This window comes from Oryx dammah, unplaced genomic scaffold (genome assembly GCF_014754425.2).
Source record: "Oryx dammah isolate SB20612 unplaced genomic scaffold, SCBI_Odam_1.1 HiC_scaffold_4, whole genome shotgun sequence".
In the NCBI taxonomy this organism is placed as follows: Eukaryota; Metazoa; Chordata; class Mammalia; order Artiodactyla; family Bovidae; genus Oryx; species Oryx dammah.
In genome coordinates, this window is record NW_024070188.1 from 70,958,750 (window position 1) to 70,977,161 (window position 18,412).

The 18,412-nt window shown below is 37.6% G+C and overlaps 1 protein-coding gene across 3 annotated transcripts in view; it reads left to right on the forward strand.

Annotated features, from left to right (window-relative positions):
• The window catches only part of ADGB (androglobin), a 185,801-nt gene that overhangs the window by 35,791 nt on the left and 131,598 nt on the right, over nucleotides 1-18,412 (forward strand). For 2 of the 3 annotated variants that reach the window (XM_040238642.1, XM_040238644.1), the window contains exons 6-7: nucleotides 14,069-14,208; nucleotides 17,127-17,213. In XM_040238642.1, coding sequence (XP_040094576.1) covers nucleotides 14,069-14,208; nucleotides 17,127-17,213 — 227 coding nt within the window. The remainder of the gene's footprint in view (nucleotides 1-14,068; nucleotides 14,209-17,126; nucleotides 17,214-18,412) is intronic. The other variant, XM_040238643.1, reaches the window with a different exon arrangement.

The following is an 18,412-nucleotide window of genomic DNA, read 5'->3' on the forward strand; positions in this document are numbered from 1 at the left end:
ATATCAGCACTTTAAGCAAAGCATGAGGTCCTTCAGAGTGTGGGGCCCCATGTGACTGCACAGGTCACATACCCATGAAGTTGGGCCCGGTAACAGAGGAAAAGTATTCTTGAACATTTGAAGCAATGAGGAAAGTAAATCATGCTATTGTATTTTTCTAAGAACATGGCTTTCTCCTTAATGAACCGGAGCCATCTATTCTTCCTGGGGTGAGGAATGTTGAAAGGCCAATGCTTAGGAATCAATAGGATCATTACATAGGAAGGGGCTTCCCAGGTGACTCAGCAGTAAAGAATCTGCTTGCCAGTGCAAGAGATGAGGCTTTGATCCCTGGTGGCTCAGATGGTAAAAGCGTCTGCCTACAACGTGGGAGACCCAGGTTCAATTCCTAGGCCAGGAAGATCCCCTGGAGAAGGAAATGACAACCCACTCCAGTACTCTTGCCTGGAAAATCCCATGGATGGATGGAGGAGCCAGCTAGGCTACAGTCCATAGGGTCACAAAGAGTCGGACACGACTGAGCAACTTCACTTTCACTTTCACTTTGGGAAGATTCTCTGGAGAAGGAAATGGCAACCCACTCCAGTATTCTTGCTTGAGAAATCCCATAGACGGAGGACTCCATGGGGTTGTAAAACAGTCAGACATGACCTAGCAACTGAGCATGCACAGTATGAAGGTAGAGAAGGGAATCTTAGCCTTTGATATCCAAAATGGAAGTTTGAGTTTATTATTTTTTTATAAGACCTTTTTTTCAAGACCTTGAAAGTTAAAAGTGTTATTAGAGAAAGTAAGTTCCTAAATTCCTTTATCCTTCTATGTTGACCAATCAGGAGGCAGATTTGACAGAGTAGACTTCAGAGTATTACATATGTACAGAGGAGTGAAAGGGAGGATATGGCATTAAGAATGTGGATACACAGAGGACAGTGTAGGATAATAGAAAGAAAGTAAACATGGGAAGAGTTAGGAGGTCGATGCCTGAGTATTTAGCCCCACGACTGCACATTTGCCTAAACTTGAGTTGGGACAAAGTTCAAAATTATCAAGAATTTCAAAACAGCGTCAGCAAGAACACTAAACCAACCCTGTTAGCTTCTTTCTCGCTCTGCTTACTGATATCTTCCCATCTTTTCTAATTTCCTCCTGGATAGGGGTCAATGTTTGTTAGCACTACATACCATTTTGCAAAGAAAATGTGATTTCTATTTAACTGTACAGATTCCTCAGAAACCTACACCTTCCAGAATTCAGAAACTTTTTAAAAATGAATTTAGTCCAATTTGGAAATGTCAGTCTGACACAGTCATTTAACCTGCCTCTTTAGATGGTATAGTTCTTGGGAAAGAGGGCTAGGAATCAGAAAGACAATCCCATGTCCAGTGACTTCTGCTCCCTCTTTGGTTTCAGCTGAGGAATGGCATGTGGGAAACAATGCTAAACTGCTGAGCACTGAGATATGACTAGCTCCATGTGAATTATGTTGTAGATCCCTAGCTGGCACTCATCTCTGAAGGGCATGGTCTTATTTGTGCTCACTGAGACTTGACAGAAAGCTTTTCTCATCTTTGGTATCTCCAAATCCATTCTTAGGGCCACATGGGCCCCTCAAGGTCCCTTGTACATAAAAGCAGAGAGACCATCTCCCTCAAGAGAATAGGCATGCAATAGGTCCTGGAACAAATACGGGGAATGATAAAATGTGGTAATTATGTAAAAGAACCTGATAGTTCAGTTCAGTTCAGCTGCTCAGTTGTGTCCAACTCTTTGCAACCCTGTGAATCACAGCACGCGAGGCCTCCCTGTCCATCACTAACTTCCGGAGTTTACCCAAACTCATGTCCATCGAGTCGGTGATGCCATCCAGCCATCTCTTCCTCTATCATCCCCTTCTCCTCCTGCCCTCAGTCCCTCCCAGCATCAAGGTCTTCTCCAATGAGTCAACTTTTCGCATGAGGTGGCCAAAGTATTGGAGTTTCAGCTTCAACATCAGCTATTCCAATGAACACCCAGGACTGATCTCCTTTAGGATGGACTAGTTAGATCTCCTTGCAGTCCAAGGGACTCTCAAGAGTCTTCTCCAACATCACAGTTCAAAAGCTTCAATTCTTTGACGCTCAACTTTCTTTACAGTCCAACTCTCACATCCATATATGACCACTGGAAAAACCATAGCCTTGACTAGATGGACCTTTGTTGGCAAAGTAATGTCTCTGCTTTTCAATATGCTATCTAGGTTGGTCATCACTTTCCTTTCAAGGAATAAGCATCTTTTAATTTCATGGCTGCAATCACCATCTGCAGTGATTTTGGAGCCCCCAAAAATAAAGTCTGACACTGTTTCCACTGTTTCCCCATCTATTTCCCATGAAGTGATGGGACTGGATGCCATGATCTTAGTTTTCTGAATGTTGGGCTTTAAGCCAAGTTTTTCACTCTCCTCTTTCACTTTCATCAAGAGGCTTTTGAGTCGCTCTTCACTTTCTGCCATAAGGGTGGTGTCATCTGCATATCTGAGGTTATTGATATTTCTCCCAGCAATCTTGATTCCAGCTTTTGCTTCTTCCAGCCCAGCGTTTCTCATGATGTACTCTGCACATAAGTTAAACAAGCAGGGTGACAATACACAACCTTGACATACTCCTTGTCCTATTTGGAACCAGTCTGTTGTTCCATGTCCAGTTCTAACTGTTGCTTCCTGACCTGCATACAGGTTTCTCAAGAGGCAGGTCAGGTGGTCTGATATTCCCATCTCTTTCAGAATGTTCCACAGTTGATTGTGATCCACACAGTCAAAGGCTTTGGCATAGTCAATAGAGCAGAAATAGATGTTTTTCTGGAACTCTCTTGCTTTTTTGATGATCCAGCGGATGTTGGCAATTTGATGTCTGGTTCCTCTGCCTTTTCTAAATCCAGCTTGAACATATGGAAGTTCACGGTTCACGTATTGCTGAAGCCTGGCTTGGAGAATTCTGAAGGTCCTGGCAAATAGTAGATTCTCAACACTATTAGTTTCCTCCCCTCTTTCCTGTATTCTTTCTTTGCTCCTTTCTTTCCCCACTGCTGCCTCCTATTGTGCAAGCCGAAGGAATGGATCATTCTTCCTCCAACCCCTTGGTTGAGTCGGGGGAGAAGCACGAGATCAGCTTCCCAGATGCTCTCCTGCCCATCTTGAGTCCAGGTGCAAAAATAGAGGGGGTGTAGTGATCACAGGCAACTCTCCAACCCGATTCTCTCACACTATGACCTTGCTGTGGTTCAGTTGCCCAAACTTGCTTAATTCCTCTGGTATCCCCCCATTGCCTACTTATAAAACAGGTTATTTAAAGTTTTGTGATGAAATTGTATTCTTTTATACATTGCTATTGTATAGTTGCTGAGCTGTCTCCAACTATTTGAAACCCCATGGATTATAGCCTCCCAGGCTCCTCTCCTAGGCAATTTACATCCCAAACTTTACTTGCCACTTCCTTCTCCAGGGAATCTTCTCAACCCAGAGATTGAACCTGTGTCTCCTATATCTCTTCTGTCTCCTGATTGCAGGCAAATTCTTTACCACTGAGCTACTTGGGAAGGCTTTAAACATTAGAGGTAATAAAGTGAAGGTAAAGGAAGTACTTTTAAAATTAGTCTTTTTAGCTATGTGGCCTCCACCTGACTGTGATTTGTAATTTTTATGTAGTCAAGTATGTCATTATATTTCTTTACATTATATTTGTCCTTTAAGCAAGGTACAACTTCAAGAATTGAAAAAATATTTCCCGTTAGTTTTATTTTAATGTTTAGATGTATCATTTGTTTTATCTACTGTGAGAAATGAAGAACTGGTTTATTTTTTTTTTTATTTAAAAACCTCAGCCAGTTGCCCCAGCATTTTATGTCAATGTTTTACTTTTTCCCATTGATTTTAAAAACTGCTTTTATCACACACTAATTTCCAATTTGAAATTATGTTTGATTTGGATTTGGGGCTCTCTTTTCTTTCACTATTTTCCTTGTTCTCGTCGGATACCATTATTACTTTAATTATAAGGAATTATATTTGTTTTGATTTTTTAGAATAAAATGCATCTCTTACTTTCATTTCAATGTTTTCTTAGCATTTCTGGGTAAACATTTCTACTAGTATTTATCTTTGAACACATATTATAATTGTTTATTCCTTATTCTACATACAAAAGGGTTAATCCTTAATCCTCATCATTGTTGTTTTTTTTTTTAACTACAGCTTCCCTTCTTTTGAACGTTTTATTTTGATTCATCTTTCATTCAGAAGGAATATGCATTCCAAAATTTTATTTACTTAGAATATATATGTGAATTTTGGGGGTAACAATATTGAGGTCTATTTTCCTTTATACATGATTATGTGAATGATCATTTGCTTACATATGGAAAAAGTAGCTGATAACCTGTTTTAGAATATAACAGCCAATGCCTGAGTATCTCCTGTGTTTAACACTTCAGACACGCATTCTGAGCACTCTCCACCCTACCTGAAACCCTGATACTGTCTTCCCTGAATCTGCTTCACTTTTCTCTATAGCGCTGAGTATGAAGTATCCACTTAGTGCGTTCATTAATATAAGGATATATATGTGTATATATATATATATATATATATCTGAATATGAATCTATTGCTTTCTTGATGCTTTTCCCAGGGCTTTTGTTCAAAATATTCTTATTTTCACCATTGGCCCAACCTACAGTTCTTTTGGTAAAGTAAATACAGAAGCCAAGTTACAATAACCTCTTGCTAGTTCTCTTCTACTTTGATCCATTCTTTAAAATTGGACTGTAGCCCTAGAGGGTATAGGAAAATACTGAGTGATGAAAGTGAAAGTCTCTCAGTCATGTCCGACTCTGTGTGAGTGACCCCATGGACTGTAGCCCACCAGGCTTCTCTGTCTATGGGATTCTCCAGGCAAGAGTACTGGAGTGGGTAGCCATTCCCTTCTCCAAGATTGAACTGCAGGCAGATTCTTAACAGTCTGAGCCACCAGCAAAGTGAACAGATAGACAGAGGCAATTTTTAAAGAGACAGAAACAAGAACTTTGCTGTTTGAGAGACTATGTCCATGGGATAGAGATGGCCGCCTGATTTTCTAGTTGTAGATATCTATTCTTTCTGGGCTAAGAGCAAACATTTCTGCCTCTCTCCCCCTAATTCCCAGGTGGTAGGGCTGAGCCAACACCTCTTTCCAGATGAGGTGTAGTACAGAACTAGAGGAAATTATTTCTGAAAAGGTAAAATGGATTGTTATTTTCGCTATGTATGTCCTTTTCCAGACATACACAATTTAGTTTCTGGCTTTTTCCTCTTCCAATTCTAATTCAGTATTTATGTGTCTATCCTTCAGTTTTCATGGCAGATATTTCAGAAGCATGTTCATACATACATTCTTTGTTACCTCCTTCTATTTGATTCAAGATGATGCATCCTCTGCCCTACCTCAGTTCTCCTTCCCCTGTGCAAATTTCTGCTCCAAATTGCCTTTTTTCCCCTTCCATTTGTAGACACTTTCTTATTTGTTTCTTACTGGACATTGATTTCTCCTTCTGCCTTTTTACATGTATTCTCCTCTCTCTTTCTTATTGCCCCTTGAAGCATTTATACGGCTGAGACAGTAAAGAATCTGCTTGCAATGCAAGAGACTCAAGTTTGATTCCTGGGTTGGGAAGATCCCCTGGAGAGGGGAATGGTAACCTACTCCAGTATTCTTGCCTGGAGAATCCCAAGGACAGAGAAGCTTGTTAGGCTACAGTCCCTGGGGTTGCAAAGTCAGGCACAACAGAGTGATTGACGTTTTCACTTTTAATCACTTCTTCGAAGTAAACCAACCAATGAGATCCTTCTGGCATGACACTTAAAGTTCAGGTTATTATACTAGTGTATTGTTTCTCCCGTAAAAGTATTCCCATTATTTTCCAGTTTGGATTCTAAGAGAATAGCCTCAAAGTTCTTTGACATCAACCAGATAAAAATTTATTAGGTAGCATGAAGAACAGTATCATAAAACAGAGTTTTCTTTTTTCTTTCATCTGGCAGTGATAACACTGCTACTGAGCTACATATGGTCTCCTTGGTACTTTCCAATGTCAGCATTCCTTGGGCTCCTTGAAAAAAGCAATTACATTATTGCTCTCCACTTGAAATATGTATTGCTCTTGGCAGTCTTTCTCTGAGTGCTTTCATTTAGCTAATAAGCAAGAAAACACACACATTGAGACCAGTGGTTTTCCCCAATCATCATCTATCTTTCCATACAAAAGCATGCTAGTTTTTATTTCTGATTAACTTTTATACTTTTTAAGCACAATATTATTATAGAATTTGGAGTTTATATTCAACTGTGGGTGCAGGACACACCTGCATAAACCCTGTCTATTGCGTTTTTCATATCCCAACCCACAGTCTGGGTAGAGTTTGCAGTCAGCATTTGACACAAAGTCTCTCACACCCAGTGACATTTTTGTTCTTTAAACAGTGTTTTCAAGGCATATGCCATGACAAATTACTTACCAGTTATTCAATTATTTTTATTTTCAAAATGGAAATTTTTTATTCTCAATTCATCATTATTAATTTTATATATGCTTCTATTAAAACATACTCAGTTCAGTTCTGTTCAGTTCAGTCACTCAGTCATGTCCGACTCTTTGCGACCCCATGAATCACAGCACACCAGGCCTCCCTGTCCATCACCATCTCCCGGAGTTCACTCAGACTCACATCCATCAAGTCAGTGATGCCATCCAGCCATCTCATCCTCTGTAGTCCCCTTCTCCTCCTGCCCCCAGTCCCTCCCAGCATCAGAGTCTTTTCCAATGAGTCAACTCTTCACATGAGGTGGCCAAAGTACTGGAGTTTCAGCTTTAGCATCATTCCTTCCAAAGAAATCCCAGGGCTGATCTCCTTCAGAATGGACTGGTTGGATCTCCTTGCAGTCCAAGGGACTCTCAACAGTCTTCTCCAGCACCACAGTTCAAAAGCATCAATTCTTCGGCACTCAGCCTTCTTCATAGTCCAACTCTCACATCCATACATGACCACAGGAAAAACCATAGCCTTGACTAGACGGACCTTAGTCGGCAAAGTAATGTCTCTGCTTTTGAATATACTATCTATGTTGATCATAACTTTCCTTCCAAGGAGTAAGCGTCTTTTAATTTCATGGCTGCAATCACCATCTGCAGTGATTCTGTAGTCCCCCAAAATAAAGTCTGACACTGTTTCCACTGTTTCCCCATCTATTTGCCATGAAGTGATGGGACCGGATGCCATGACCTTCGTTTTGTGAATGTTGAGCTTTAAGCCAACTTTTTCACTCTCCTCTTTCACTTTCATCAAGATGCTCTTTAGTTCTTTCTCGCTTTCTGCCATAAGGGTGGTGTCATCTGCATGTCTGAAGTTATTGGTATTTCTCACAGCAATCTTGATTCCAGCTTGTGCTTCTTCCAGCCCAGCGTTTCTCATGATATATTCTGCATAGAAGTTAAATAAGCAGGGTGACAATATACAACCTTGACGTACTCCTTGTCCTATTTGGAACCAGTCTGTTGTTCCATGTCCAGTTCTAACAGTTGCTTCCTGACCTGCATACAGATTTCTCAAGAGGCAGGTCAGGTGGTCTGGTATTCCCATCTCTTGAAGAATGTTCCACAGTTGATTGTGATCCACACAGTCAAAGGCTTTGGCATAGTCAATAAAGCAGAAATAGATGTTTTTCTGGAACTCTCTTGCTTTTTCCATGATCCAGCGGATGTTGGCAATTGCAACCCCATGGACTATAGCCCACCAGGCTCCTCTGTCCATGGGATTCTCCAGGCAAGAATACCAGAGTGGGTTGCCATCCCCTTCTCCAGGGGATCTTTCCAATTCAAGGATCAAACCTGGGTTTCCTGCATTGTAGGCAGAGTCTTCACCAGTGAGCCACCAGGAAAATCCATTATTAACTCTATATATGCTTTTATTAAAACACATTCAAAAACTATTAAAATGTTTAAATTAGTAAATGAAATGTCCCTATGAGTCTACCTACCCAGATAATCATAGTAAATTATCTCTGTTTATCCTCTTAAACCTTTTTCTTAAAAGTATATATGTAAACACACTATATATAATCTGTACCAACAGTGAGATCCTATAGTATTCATCATTCTATATGTTTTCCCTAACCATGGACATTTTTTATGCTAATATTTGTTGATCTACCTTGTACTCCATTGCTTGAACATAACAATAATTACAGTTGACCTTAGAATAAGATAGGTTTTAATTGCCCAGGTCCACTTAAAAGTCTACTTTTAAAAAATAAATACAGCCATATATTTATGATCTGCGGTTGGTTGAATCCTCAGATAAGGAAGGAGGGCCAACTGTAGGACTTGAGTATGTCCAGATTTTGGTACATGTGATTGATTCTGGAACCAGTTCCCCTACAGATAGCAGGAGACAATTGGATACATATTTTGCTAATTTCGTACTGACAGAAATTCAGGCTGTGACCACTGTTTTACCAAAGTGATTCAGTTTTACGTATATATATATATATATATATATATATATACATATCTATATAATTTTCAGATTTTTTTCCATTATAGGTTATTACAAGAAATTGAATATAGTTCTCTGTGCTATATAGTAAATCCTTATTTATCTAATTTATATACAGTAGTGAGTTTCTGTTATTCCCATAGTCCTAATTTATCCCTCACCCTCTTTCCACTTTGGTAACCATAAGTTTTTTGTTTTTTGTTTTTTTTTCTGTGTCTGTGAATGTGTTTCTGTATTGTGAGTAAGTTCATTTATATTATTTTGTAGATTCCACATATCAGTGATATCATGTGATATTTGTATTTGGTCTGACTTACTCCACTTAGTATAATAATTCCTAGGTCCATCTATGTCTGCAAATGGCAGTATTTCGTTTTTAATGGTTGAATAATATTCTGTTGCATATATGTATACCACATCTTCTTTATCCATTCATATGTCAATGGACACTTAGACTATTTTCACGTCTTCTTGGCTATTATAAATAATGCTGCTGTGAACACTGGGCTGCATGTGTCTTTTTAAATTATTATCCCTAGTGTTTTGAGGATTTCTTTTTTGTAGTGATAGCACTAGGGATTAAAGTATACACACATAGCTTATCACAGTCCAGTAATATCATTTTACCGCTTAAACTGGAATATAATTTTACCTACCTTTTAGACTCCTTTACACCTCCCTATCTGTAACATAGTTGTCTTAAATGTTTCGTCTGCATATGTTGAGACCCTCATGAAAACTTTTGCTTTTAAATGTCAAATATAATTTTAAAAGCTCAAGGGGAAAAGAATACTTCATAATTTAGCCATATGCTTACTCTTTCCTTTACTCTTTCTTCATTCCTAATGTTCCATTTTCTTTTTCTTTTTCTTTTTTTCACCTTTGAGGAATTTCCTATTGCCATTCTTTTTCAGCCAGGTGCCTGATGACAAATTATTCTCTCTTCCCTTTATCTGAAATCATCTTTATTTCACCTTTATTCTTAAAAAATATTTTCACTCAGTGCAGAATTTGGGGTTGACTATTGTTTTTCTTTCAGCATTAAGTGTGCTACTTTCTTCTGGCCTCTGTTGTTTCTGGAAAGCAATCTGCTATTTTACTGTAGGCAATGTCTTCTCATAGACTGCTTTCAAGCTTTTGCCTTTTTCTTGAGTTTTTAGAAGCTTGAATTTTGATGTGTATAGATTCCTCAGTGTTGATTTCTTTGACATTATCCTGTTTTGGACATTATGAGCCCGTTAAATCTATAAGATTATTTCATGACAAATTTGGGAAGTTTTCAATTTTTTCTCAAACCTATTGCAGCTCCATATTCATATTGTTTGTATCGTGTGTGTGTTTTGACACCAATATCATGTTATATATTTTCCATTATCTCACAGGTCCCTGAAGCTCATATTAATTTTTAAATCTGTTATTTCCCTTATTGCTCATAATTTCTATTGATTTAACTTGCTGTTCACTAGTTTCTCTGAAATTTGCTTCCTGCTATTAACAGGTTTGTTTATTATTTAATACTAAGTTCAAATTTTCTATTTTGTCCTCTTTTATATTTTCTATCTCTTTGCTGAGATTTTCTATTTTCTTTTTTGTTTCAAGAGTGTTCATAATTACTTGTTGGAGCATATTTTAACAGCAGAGTTATAGTTCAAGCCTAAAAATTCCAGCTTCTCTGTCATTTTGACTTTCTGGTCTGTAAATTGTATTTTCTCACTGAAATTAAGATATTCTTGGGTTTTGGTATGAGGAGACATTTTGGACAGTTTCCAGGATGCTATTGCTATTATACCTTAATGACTTTGGTTTCTAATTAAAATTTCTGTTTTAGAAGGTAGCCAACCTGTTTAGATTTGTAATGTACACCCTGGATCACTTTTGTGAGCTTTTTTCCAAATCTCAGTTTAATTTATAAAACCTGACTAGTGCTGTTGTGTTAACTATCTCACAATCTCTTTGTTACCACCTGAGTAGGGGTAGGTGTATGCTGCTGCATGGGTAGGAGATGGAAATAATAGTTTCTTCCAGGTCAGACATCTCCTGTTTCCTGAAGGAGGATGGAAGTCAGTTCTTCTCATTGACTCTGCTGGGGAGAGAAACTGCTTTGTTTACTTCAGATCAAGTGTGGAAGTCAGAGCTCTGCCCTGAGTGGGAAGCCCACACCTGTTACTGGAGTAGAAATAGGGCAAACTAAAATTATATAACTGGAAAAAATATGAAAATAGGGGGAAATGGTCTCATTTATATAATTATGACCACTCAGATTTTTTGGAAATCTCTCATCTCTGATTACACTTTGCTTGATTTTTTTCATAATTGTGATTTGAACTATTATTTATACAACATATTTTTAAATTTTCTATTCAGCTTGGTCATAGGAGGAAGAGGGTATAAATATATATAGCCAATAGTTATCATGACGTGGAATTGAACTGTGGAAAATACTAAAATTTGAGCATGACTATACTAAAGTAGATTTATTAACTTGTTTATTTTAACAAAAAGGCATCTTTCTGTACAAGGATTCTATAATTAAACATTTTGATGGTCTTTTAAAATTATGCGGCACTAGCAGAGTAAACTCAATAAAAAATGTCCTTTATACATCATTTACATGCAATGACAAAAATTCAGTCAGTTCAGTTCAGTCACTCAGTTGTGTCCAACTCTTTGTAACCCCATGGATTGCAGCATGCCAGGCCTCCCTATCCATCACCATTTCCCACAGTTTACTCAAATTCATGGTCATTGAGTCGATGATGCCATCCAGCCATCTCATCCTCTGTCATCCCCTTCTCTTCCTGCCTTCAATCTTTCTCAGCATCACGCTCTTTTCAAATGAGTCAGTTTTTTGTATCAGGTGGCTAAAGTATTGGAGTTTCAGCTTCAGCATCAGTCCTTCCAATGAACATTCAGGACTGATTTCCTTTAGGATGGACTGGTTTGTTCTCCTTGCAGTCCAAGGGACTCTCAAGAGTCTTTTCCAACACCACAGTTCAAAAGCATCAATATTTCGGTGCTCAACTTTCTTTATAGTCCAACTCACACATCCATACATGACCACTGGAAAAACCATAGCCTTGACTAGACAGACCTTTGTTGACAAAGTCATGTCTCTGCTTTTTAATATGCTCTCTAGGTTGGTCATAACTTTTCTTCCAAGGAGCAGAGTCTTTTAATTTCATGGCTACAGTCACCATCTACAGTGATTTTGGAGCCCAAAAAAACACAGTCTCTCAGTGTTTCCATGCTTCCCCATCTATTTCCCATGAAGTAATGGGACCAGATGCCATGATTTTAGTTTTCTGAATGTTGAGCTTTAAGCCAACTTTTTCACTCTCCTCTTTCACTTTCATCAAGATGCTCTTTAGTTCTTTCTTGCTTTCTGCCATAAGGGTGGTGTATTCTGCATGTCTGAAGTTATTGGTATTTCTCACAGCAATCTTGATTCCAGCTTGTGCTTCTTCCAGCCCAGTGTTTCTCGTGATATATTCTGCATAGAAGTTAAATAAGCAGGGTGACAATATACAACCTTGACATACTCCTTTTCCTATTTGGAACCAGTCTGTTGTTCCATGTCCAGTTCTAACTGTTGCTTCCTGACCTGCATACAGGTTTCTCAAGAGGCAGGTCAGGTGGTTGGTATTCCCATCTCTTTCAGAATTTTCCACAGCTGATTGTGATCCACACAGTCAAAGGCTTTGGCATAGTCAATAAAGCAGAAATAGATGTTTTTCTGGAACTCTCTTGCTTTTTTGATGAACCAGCGGATGTTGGCAATTTGATCTCTGGCTCCTCTGCCTTTTCTAAATCCAGCTTGAACATATGGAAGTTCATGGTTCATGTACTGTTGAAGCCTGGCTTGGAGAATTTTGAGCATTACTTTCCTAGCGTTTGAGATCAGTGCAATTGTGTGGTAGTTTGAGCATTCTTTGGCATTGCCTTTCTTAGGGACTGGAATTAAAACTGACCTTTTCCAGTCCTGTGGCCACTGCTGAGTTTTCCAAATTTGCTGGCATATTGAGTGCAGTACTTTCACAGCATCATCTTTTAGGATTTGAAAGAGCTCAACTGGAATTCCATCACCTCCACTAGCTTTGTTCATAGTTATGCTTCCTAAGGCCCACTTGACTCCACACTCCAGGATGTCTGGCTCTAGGTGAATTATCATACCATCGTGATTATCTGGGTCATGAAGATCTTTTTTGTATAGTTCTTCTGTGTATTCTTGCCACCTCTTCTTAATATCTTCTGCTTTTGTTAGGTCCAAAAATTACCAAATGCAAAAATGTTAGATCCAAAAATACCAAATGCAAAAATTATTTATATTTATATTACATAACATTTCATTTATGTATTCATCCCTTGGACAGCAAGGAGATCAAACCAGTCAATTTTACTGTGTATTATTTTGAGTTTTTCACCTAAAGTTAGAAGAGAGAATAGCTAAATACCTGTTCCTTCAAACCTGTCTTGCCCTACATTATCGATAAAGAGAGAAATAAAAAAGTCACATAACCACTAAATAATGTAGTATGAGTTCAGTTACACATGTCATAAAAAGAAGACATTTTCACCCTACTGTTCCTATCCACCTAGGACAAGTATACTGTTCATTGAGGCTTAAATTCAAATGTCAACTTCCTGTGAAGACATCCCCTGAGCAAATTAGTCATATTTTCCTTTCTTATTCCAGAGCATTTGAAACATATTACATTTTGTATTTTGCATATTCCTATATGCCCTCCCTCTCTAGACTATAAACAATTCAATGGTATAGGTATAAGCCATGTATTATGAAGATCTTTGAGTTCACAAGGCTTGCATCACTGCTGAAAAATAAATCTCACATGTAAAACCGAAGTTTAAAGGAGTTTGAGCTCACAATCATTAATTTTATCATTTATCTCAAACTTTTAATTATGAAGTGATATATATATGTAAATATATCATGATTTTATTAGTAAAGAATTAACTAATTTTATGTTCAAAATAGATCTTTAATTAGGAGTAAGAGTAATATGGTAATTGGAAGTATAACTCACTGAGCCTATGAGGATAAAAAATTATTACTAAAGTTACTTTTGGAGAATTTGCATTATGACTACAAATAAGTTATTTAATTGTGCCTAAAGTTATCCATGATTGCATGATGTTTTGGTTTTGCTTTTTGAAATAGTTCAATTTATTCCATTATGTAGGATGAGGCATCCAAAAATATGCTAAAATACCTCATAAATAATGACACTGTAGATATAGATATAGACATGTTTTAATTACAATAAATAAAATAATAAGCTAAAATTCTCAGAGTAGTATACAATACTAGTAGGTCAGTCATTAGACATAAGATGCTAAAATAAAATAACAATTATAAAATAAAATTATAAATTTTATAAAATAAAATAAAATTGTAAAAATTGTAAATAATAATGTCAGCAGTATATAAGAATGTGTGTGAAAAATAATGTAAATCACTAGTGGTATATCCCTTTCTTCTCATCTTTAGGGTTGCTGGAGAAAGATAACTATTGATGACTTTCTGCCTTTTGATGAAGAAAATAATCTATTGCTTCCAGCTACAACCTATGAATTTGAACTTTGGCCAATGCTTTTGTGTAAAGCTATCATTAAGCTGGCAAATGTTGAGTAAGTAGAATAAAGAATTATCACTCCCTTGTATAAAGACCAAATGGCAAACAGCAGCAACAACTATGCAGCAATATTGCATAGGTTTATTTTTCAAAAAATCATTTTTAAAAAGCATTTTCTCCAGACAGTATAAACTTTCTAATGTAACAATAAACATTCCAAAGCCACTGGTTTGAAGTGCTGTGTTAGCCAGCAATGAGACAAAATTCCCCCAAGAAAAATGCTCAAAACTGATTCTGTATCCAGTGTTTCCTTATAATGAATGGAAAAGTCAGTCATGGAAAGTAAAGTTTCAGTTTAAGGAGAGAAAGAAGTTATTTTGTAGAAGAAAATACTGGTTCATCTAATTATTGAATATATGTCCTGCTGTTTAGTTGCTAAGTCGTGTCCAACTCTTTTGCAACCCCATGGACTGTAGCCCACCAGGCTTCTCTGTCCATGGGATTTTTCCAGGCAAAAATACTGGAGCGGGTTGCCACTTCTCCAGTGTATCCTGGATCTAGTTAGTCTTAGGCTCTGTGTATGCAGCCATCATTTGCTAATCTTGAAAATCTGATCTCTTCTGAAGGATGTCCATGTGTTCCTCATGGTTTAGGAAACACTGGTCCTTTTTATACATTCACAATAAAAACTATCATGTTTCCTTCAATATTCCTGGGAAATCTGCTTGTGTCTTATATTCCTGCACCAACCTATGCGAGACATGTCTCAGCTTCCACTTGCCGACTGTGATCCTTCTACTCTGGTCCTTGTTCCAGTGCTAAGTTGTTTCAGTCATATTTGACTCTTTGCAACCCCATGGACTGTAACCCACCAGGCTCCTCCGTCCATGGAATTTTCCAGGCAAGAATATTGGAGTGGGTTGCCATTTCCTTCTCCAAGGGATCTTCCTGAGGCGGGGATTGAACCTGCATGTCTTATATCTCCTGCCTTGGCAGGCGCATTCTTTACCACTAGTGCTTTATTCAGGCCTGAGTGATGCAAAAAGGCTTTGATACCTGAGTTGCCAGTGCAAGGCAACTGTGTGTCTCCAATCTGTGGAAGAATTCTCACACACAATGCACCAGCTTGAATTTGCTACCCTTCCCCCTCCTGCAGTTTATCACAGCAGGTCCTTTTCAGCAGAACACACCCACTTGCTCTAACAGGCCACTCCAGCCACTGGCTCAAAGCTCAGCTTCCTCCCCTTCTATTATTGTACACAGCCATGTCAGTCAGAAGCCTGGTCTGTTTTTTTGTGGTTTTCTTTTGGCTCAGCTTCCTTTTTCTCTCCCAAAGCCACACAAACAAAAACCGCCCCTCCTGCTGCCACCCTCTTCATCTCTCTTTTCTGTTACCAACCCTCAATTTTCTATCCGGAATTTGTGTTACCCAGTTTGCAACCCTTAATTTCAATCATTTTAAAAAGCTCAGCTCAGAGCATTTAGATAGTCGAATACTACTAAGTATTTAAAATGGTAACAACTATGTTTGTTTATCTTTGAAAGGAAATAATGTTCCTAATTCTCAGATCTAACTTGAAGTCCTGAGAATGAGAGCAGCCAGGCCAGTGAAGCAGTAAATGCATGACCCGGATAATTGGAATGGCATTTTTATCTTTCTTAAAGCTACAGTAGAATGTTAAAGCAACTTGAGAAATGGCATTATGGTTATTTTTGAAAAACAAACAAATCCAACTTGTAAATAAAGGACCAGACTTAATGCAGGATGGTTCTTAGACCTTGAAGTGGAAATCACTATGTGGTCCAATTTATATTTGTCCAAAAGTTTTTCTCAGATTTTACAGTAGATAGTGAATTTCTTAATGTGAGTTTTAGCTTTCTACACTAAAAATGAATATTTAGTAGTTATTTAAATATTGGAGAGGAAAATGGCAACCCACTCCAGTATTCTTACCTGGAGAATCCCAGGGACGGCGGAGCCTGGTGGGCTGCCATCTGTGGGGTCACACAGAGTCGGACACGACTGAAGCGACTTAGTAGTAGTAGTAGTTATTTAAATATCACTGTGACATGTGCAGAGGAAAATACATTACTTTTATGAGCTTCGCACAGTCACCTCCTAAATATGATTATTCAAAGAGGAGGTTAGACTGTTAATATCTATTCCAGTAGATATTTGCTATCTTGGAGATATATGGACACATCACAGTTTATAATCTGCAAACAAAAAACCAATATAAATTTTTAAATGATGGAGTGTGTGACTAATACTTCTTTCTGAATTAAAAAACATGTATACCAATCAATACCATCAGTCACCACCACTGACATAAGGTGGAACTGAAGCTCTGGTTCCTGGGCAAAATATAGATATAGCATTTGTGTGTGTTACTGAAAATAGACTAATCACTTCAGAAAAATATTAAAAGTAAAGGATTAAAATAAGAAGAGTGATATTTAATCAATCACAGTCTCATTGACTTTATGCCATAGTGGCAGAGCCACTCTTTTGTACGAGATAGAATGCATGTTTCCGGCTTCTCTAAAATTATCTAAGGATTTTATCAAAAATGTCTGATCCCCATCTTGCCCTGCCACGTGTGAGACTGGCTTAATATACAGACTCATAGGAATTGTATTATAATTACTGAAACTTGAAAGAGGAAAGACATTGCCCTATTTTTAAAAGACTATGATAATATGTTGAATATACAGAAGAGATTATGTATTATCTATATATACGAAGTGAAGTGAGGTGAAAGCTCAGTTGTGTCCAACTCTATGCAACCACATGGACTGTAGACTGCCAGGCTTCTCCCGTGTAATTTTCCAGGCCAGAATATTAGAGTGGGTAGCCGTTTATGAGAGCCCATTTATTCTTTTATTACTGCTTGTTAGAGATTCCTGTCTTTTATAGACCTCTCCCTGTTTTCAAATGTTATTGACTGTAATATTGTGTTTTTGCTTTTTCAGCATCCATGTGGCAGAGAGGAGAGAACTGGGAGAGTTCACAGTGATTCATGCACTCACGGGTTGGTTACCAGAAGTCATTTCTCTCCAGTATGTTTGACCATTAAATTACTCATATATTTTTTTTGTTTCTTCCCCAGTAAAGTTTCTTTAACTAAAATATTCTTAGTCTTAAAGAAAATTTCAAAAATTGCCACATTTTACAAAATGTTTGGAAAATAACATGTTATAGTATTATATAAAACTTATTGAGAATTGCAGGATTAATTTTTTTCCTTATATATAGTAAATTTAATCCTTAAATATATGAATTACAAATATTAAAACAATGTTAATTATTTATATGGTAAGATATTTACAGGTGACCCCTTTATACTCATACATTTATTCAGTACAGAAAAATGAAAGCAACTTTTAATTAGCTACCCAAGGCTTCCCTGGTGGCTCAGAGGTTAAAGCGTCTGCCTGCAATGTGGGAGACCTGGGTTCGATCCCTGGGTCGGGAAGATCCCTTGGAGAAGGAAATGGCAACCCACTCCAGTACTCTTGCCTGAGAATCCCATGGACAGAGGAGCTTGGTGGGCTATAGTCCACGGGGTCGCAAAGAGTCAGATATGACCAAGCGACTTCACTTTCACTTCACTTCACTAGGGAAGAAATAACACTAAAATGCCTATTAGACCTTAGGTACTTTAATATGTTATTCCAATTAAAACTCACAGTCCTGAAAAGATGATCTTATTTGATCATCCATATGACCTTATCAGCTCAGTATTGTATATCATTAGAAATGAGAAAACTGAAGCTCATAGTGGCTGGATTCCCTAAAGCTGTGTGCATTGTACCTGGAGGTAAAATTTGAATCTAAATATTTCTGGAGCCAAAGCACATAGTGTTTCTCTCATATGATTCTAGATATATAAAAATTGTTTGCCTATGTATAAAGAGAGAGTATTTAATGCAAAGCTTACTTAAAATTTCACAAATATTTTTTGTCTCATACATAAAGATTATAGACATATGATTTGATCATGTTATCATTGACACTGAAAATTAATCAGACTAAGGTGCTAGAAAATAATTATATCAATAGATCTAAACATACCATCAATCAGGATGCTGATTTTTACAAGATCAAATCCACAGTACAGTTATCGATTTGGATCATCTCTGATCTTTGATGTTAGAAAACTAGCATTTCCAGGGTCCAGGTTAAAGAAGATGAAGACAGATTCTAGTCACTTGGATTCCATCATTTAAAACATCCTTTCAGCAGGATAAGCTAGCCA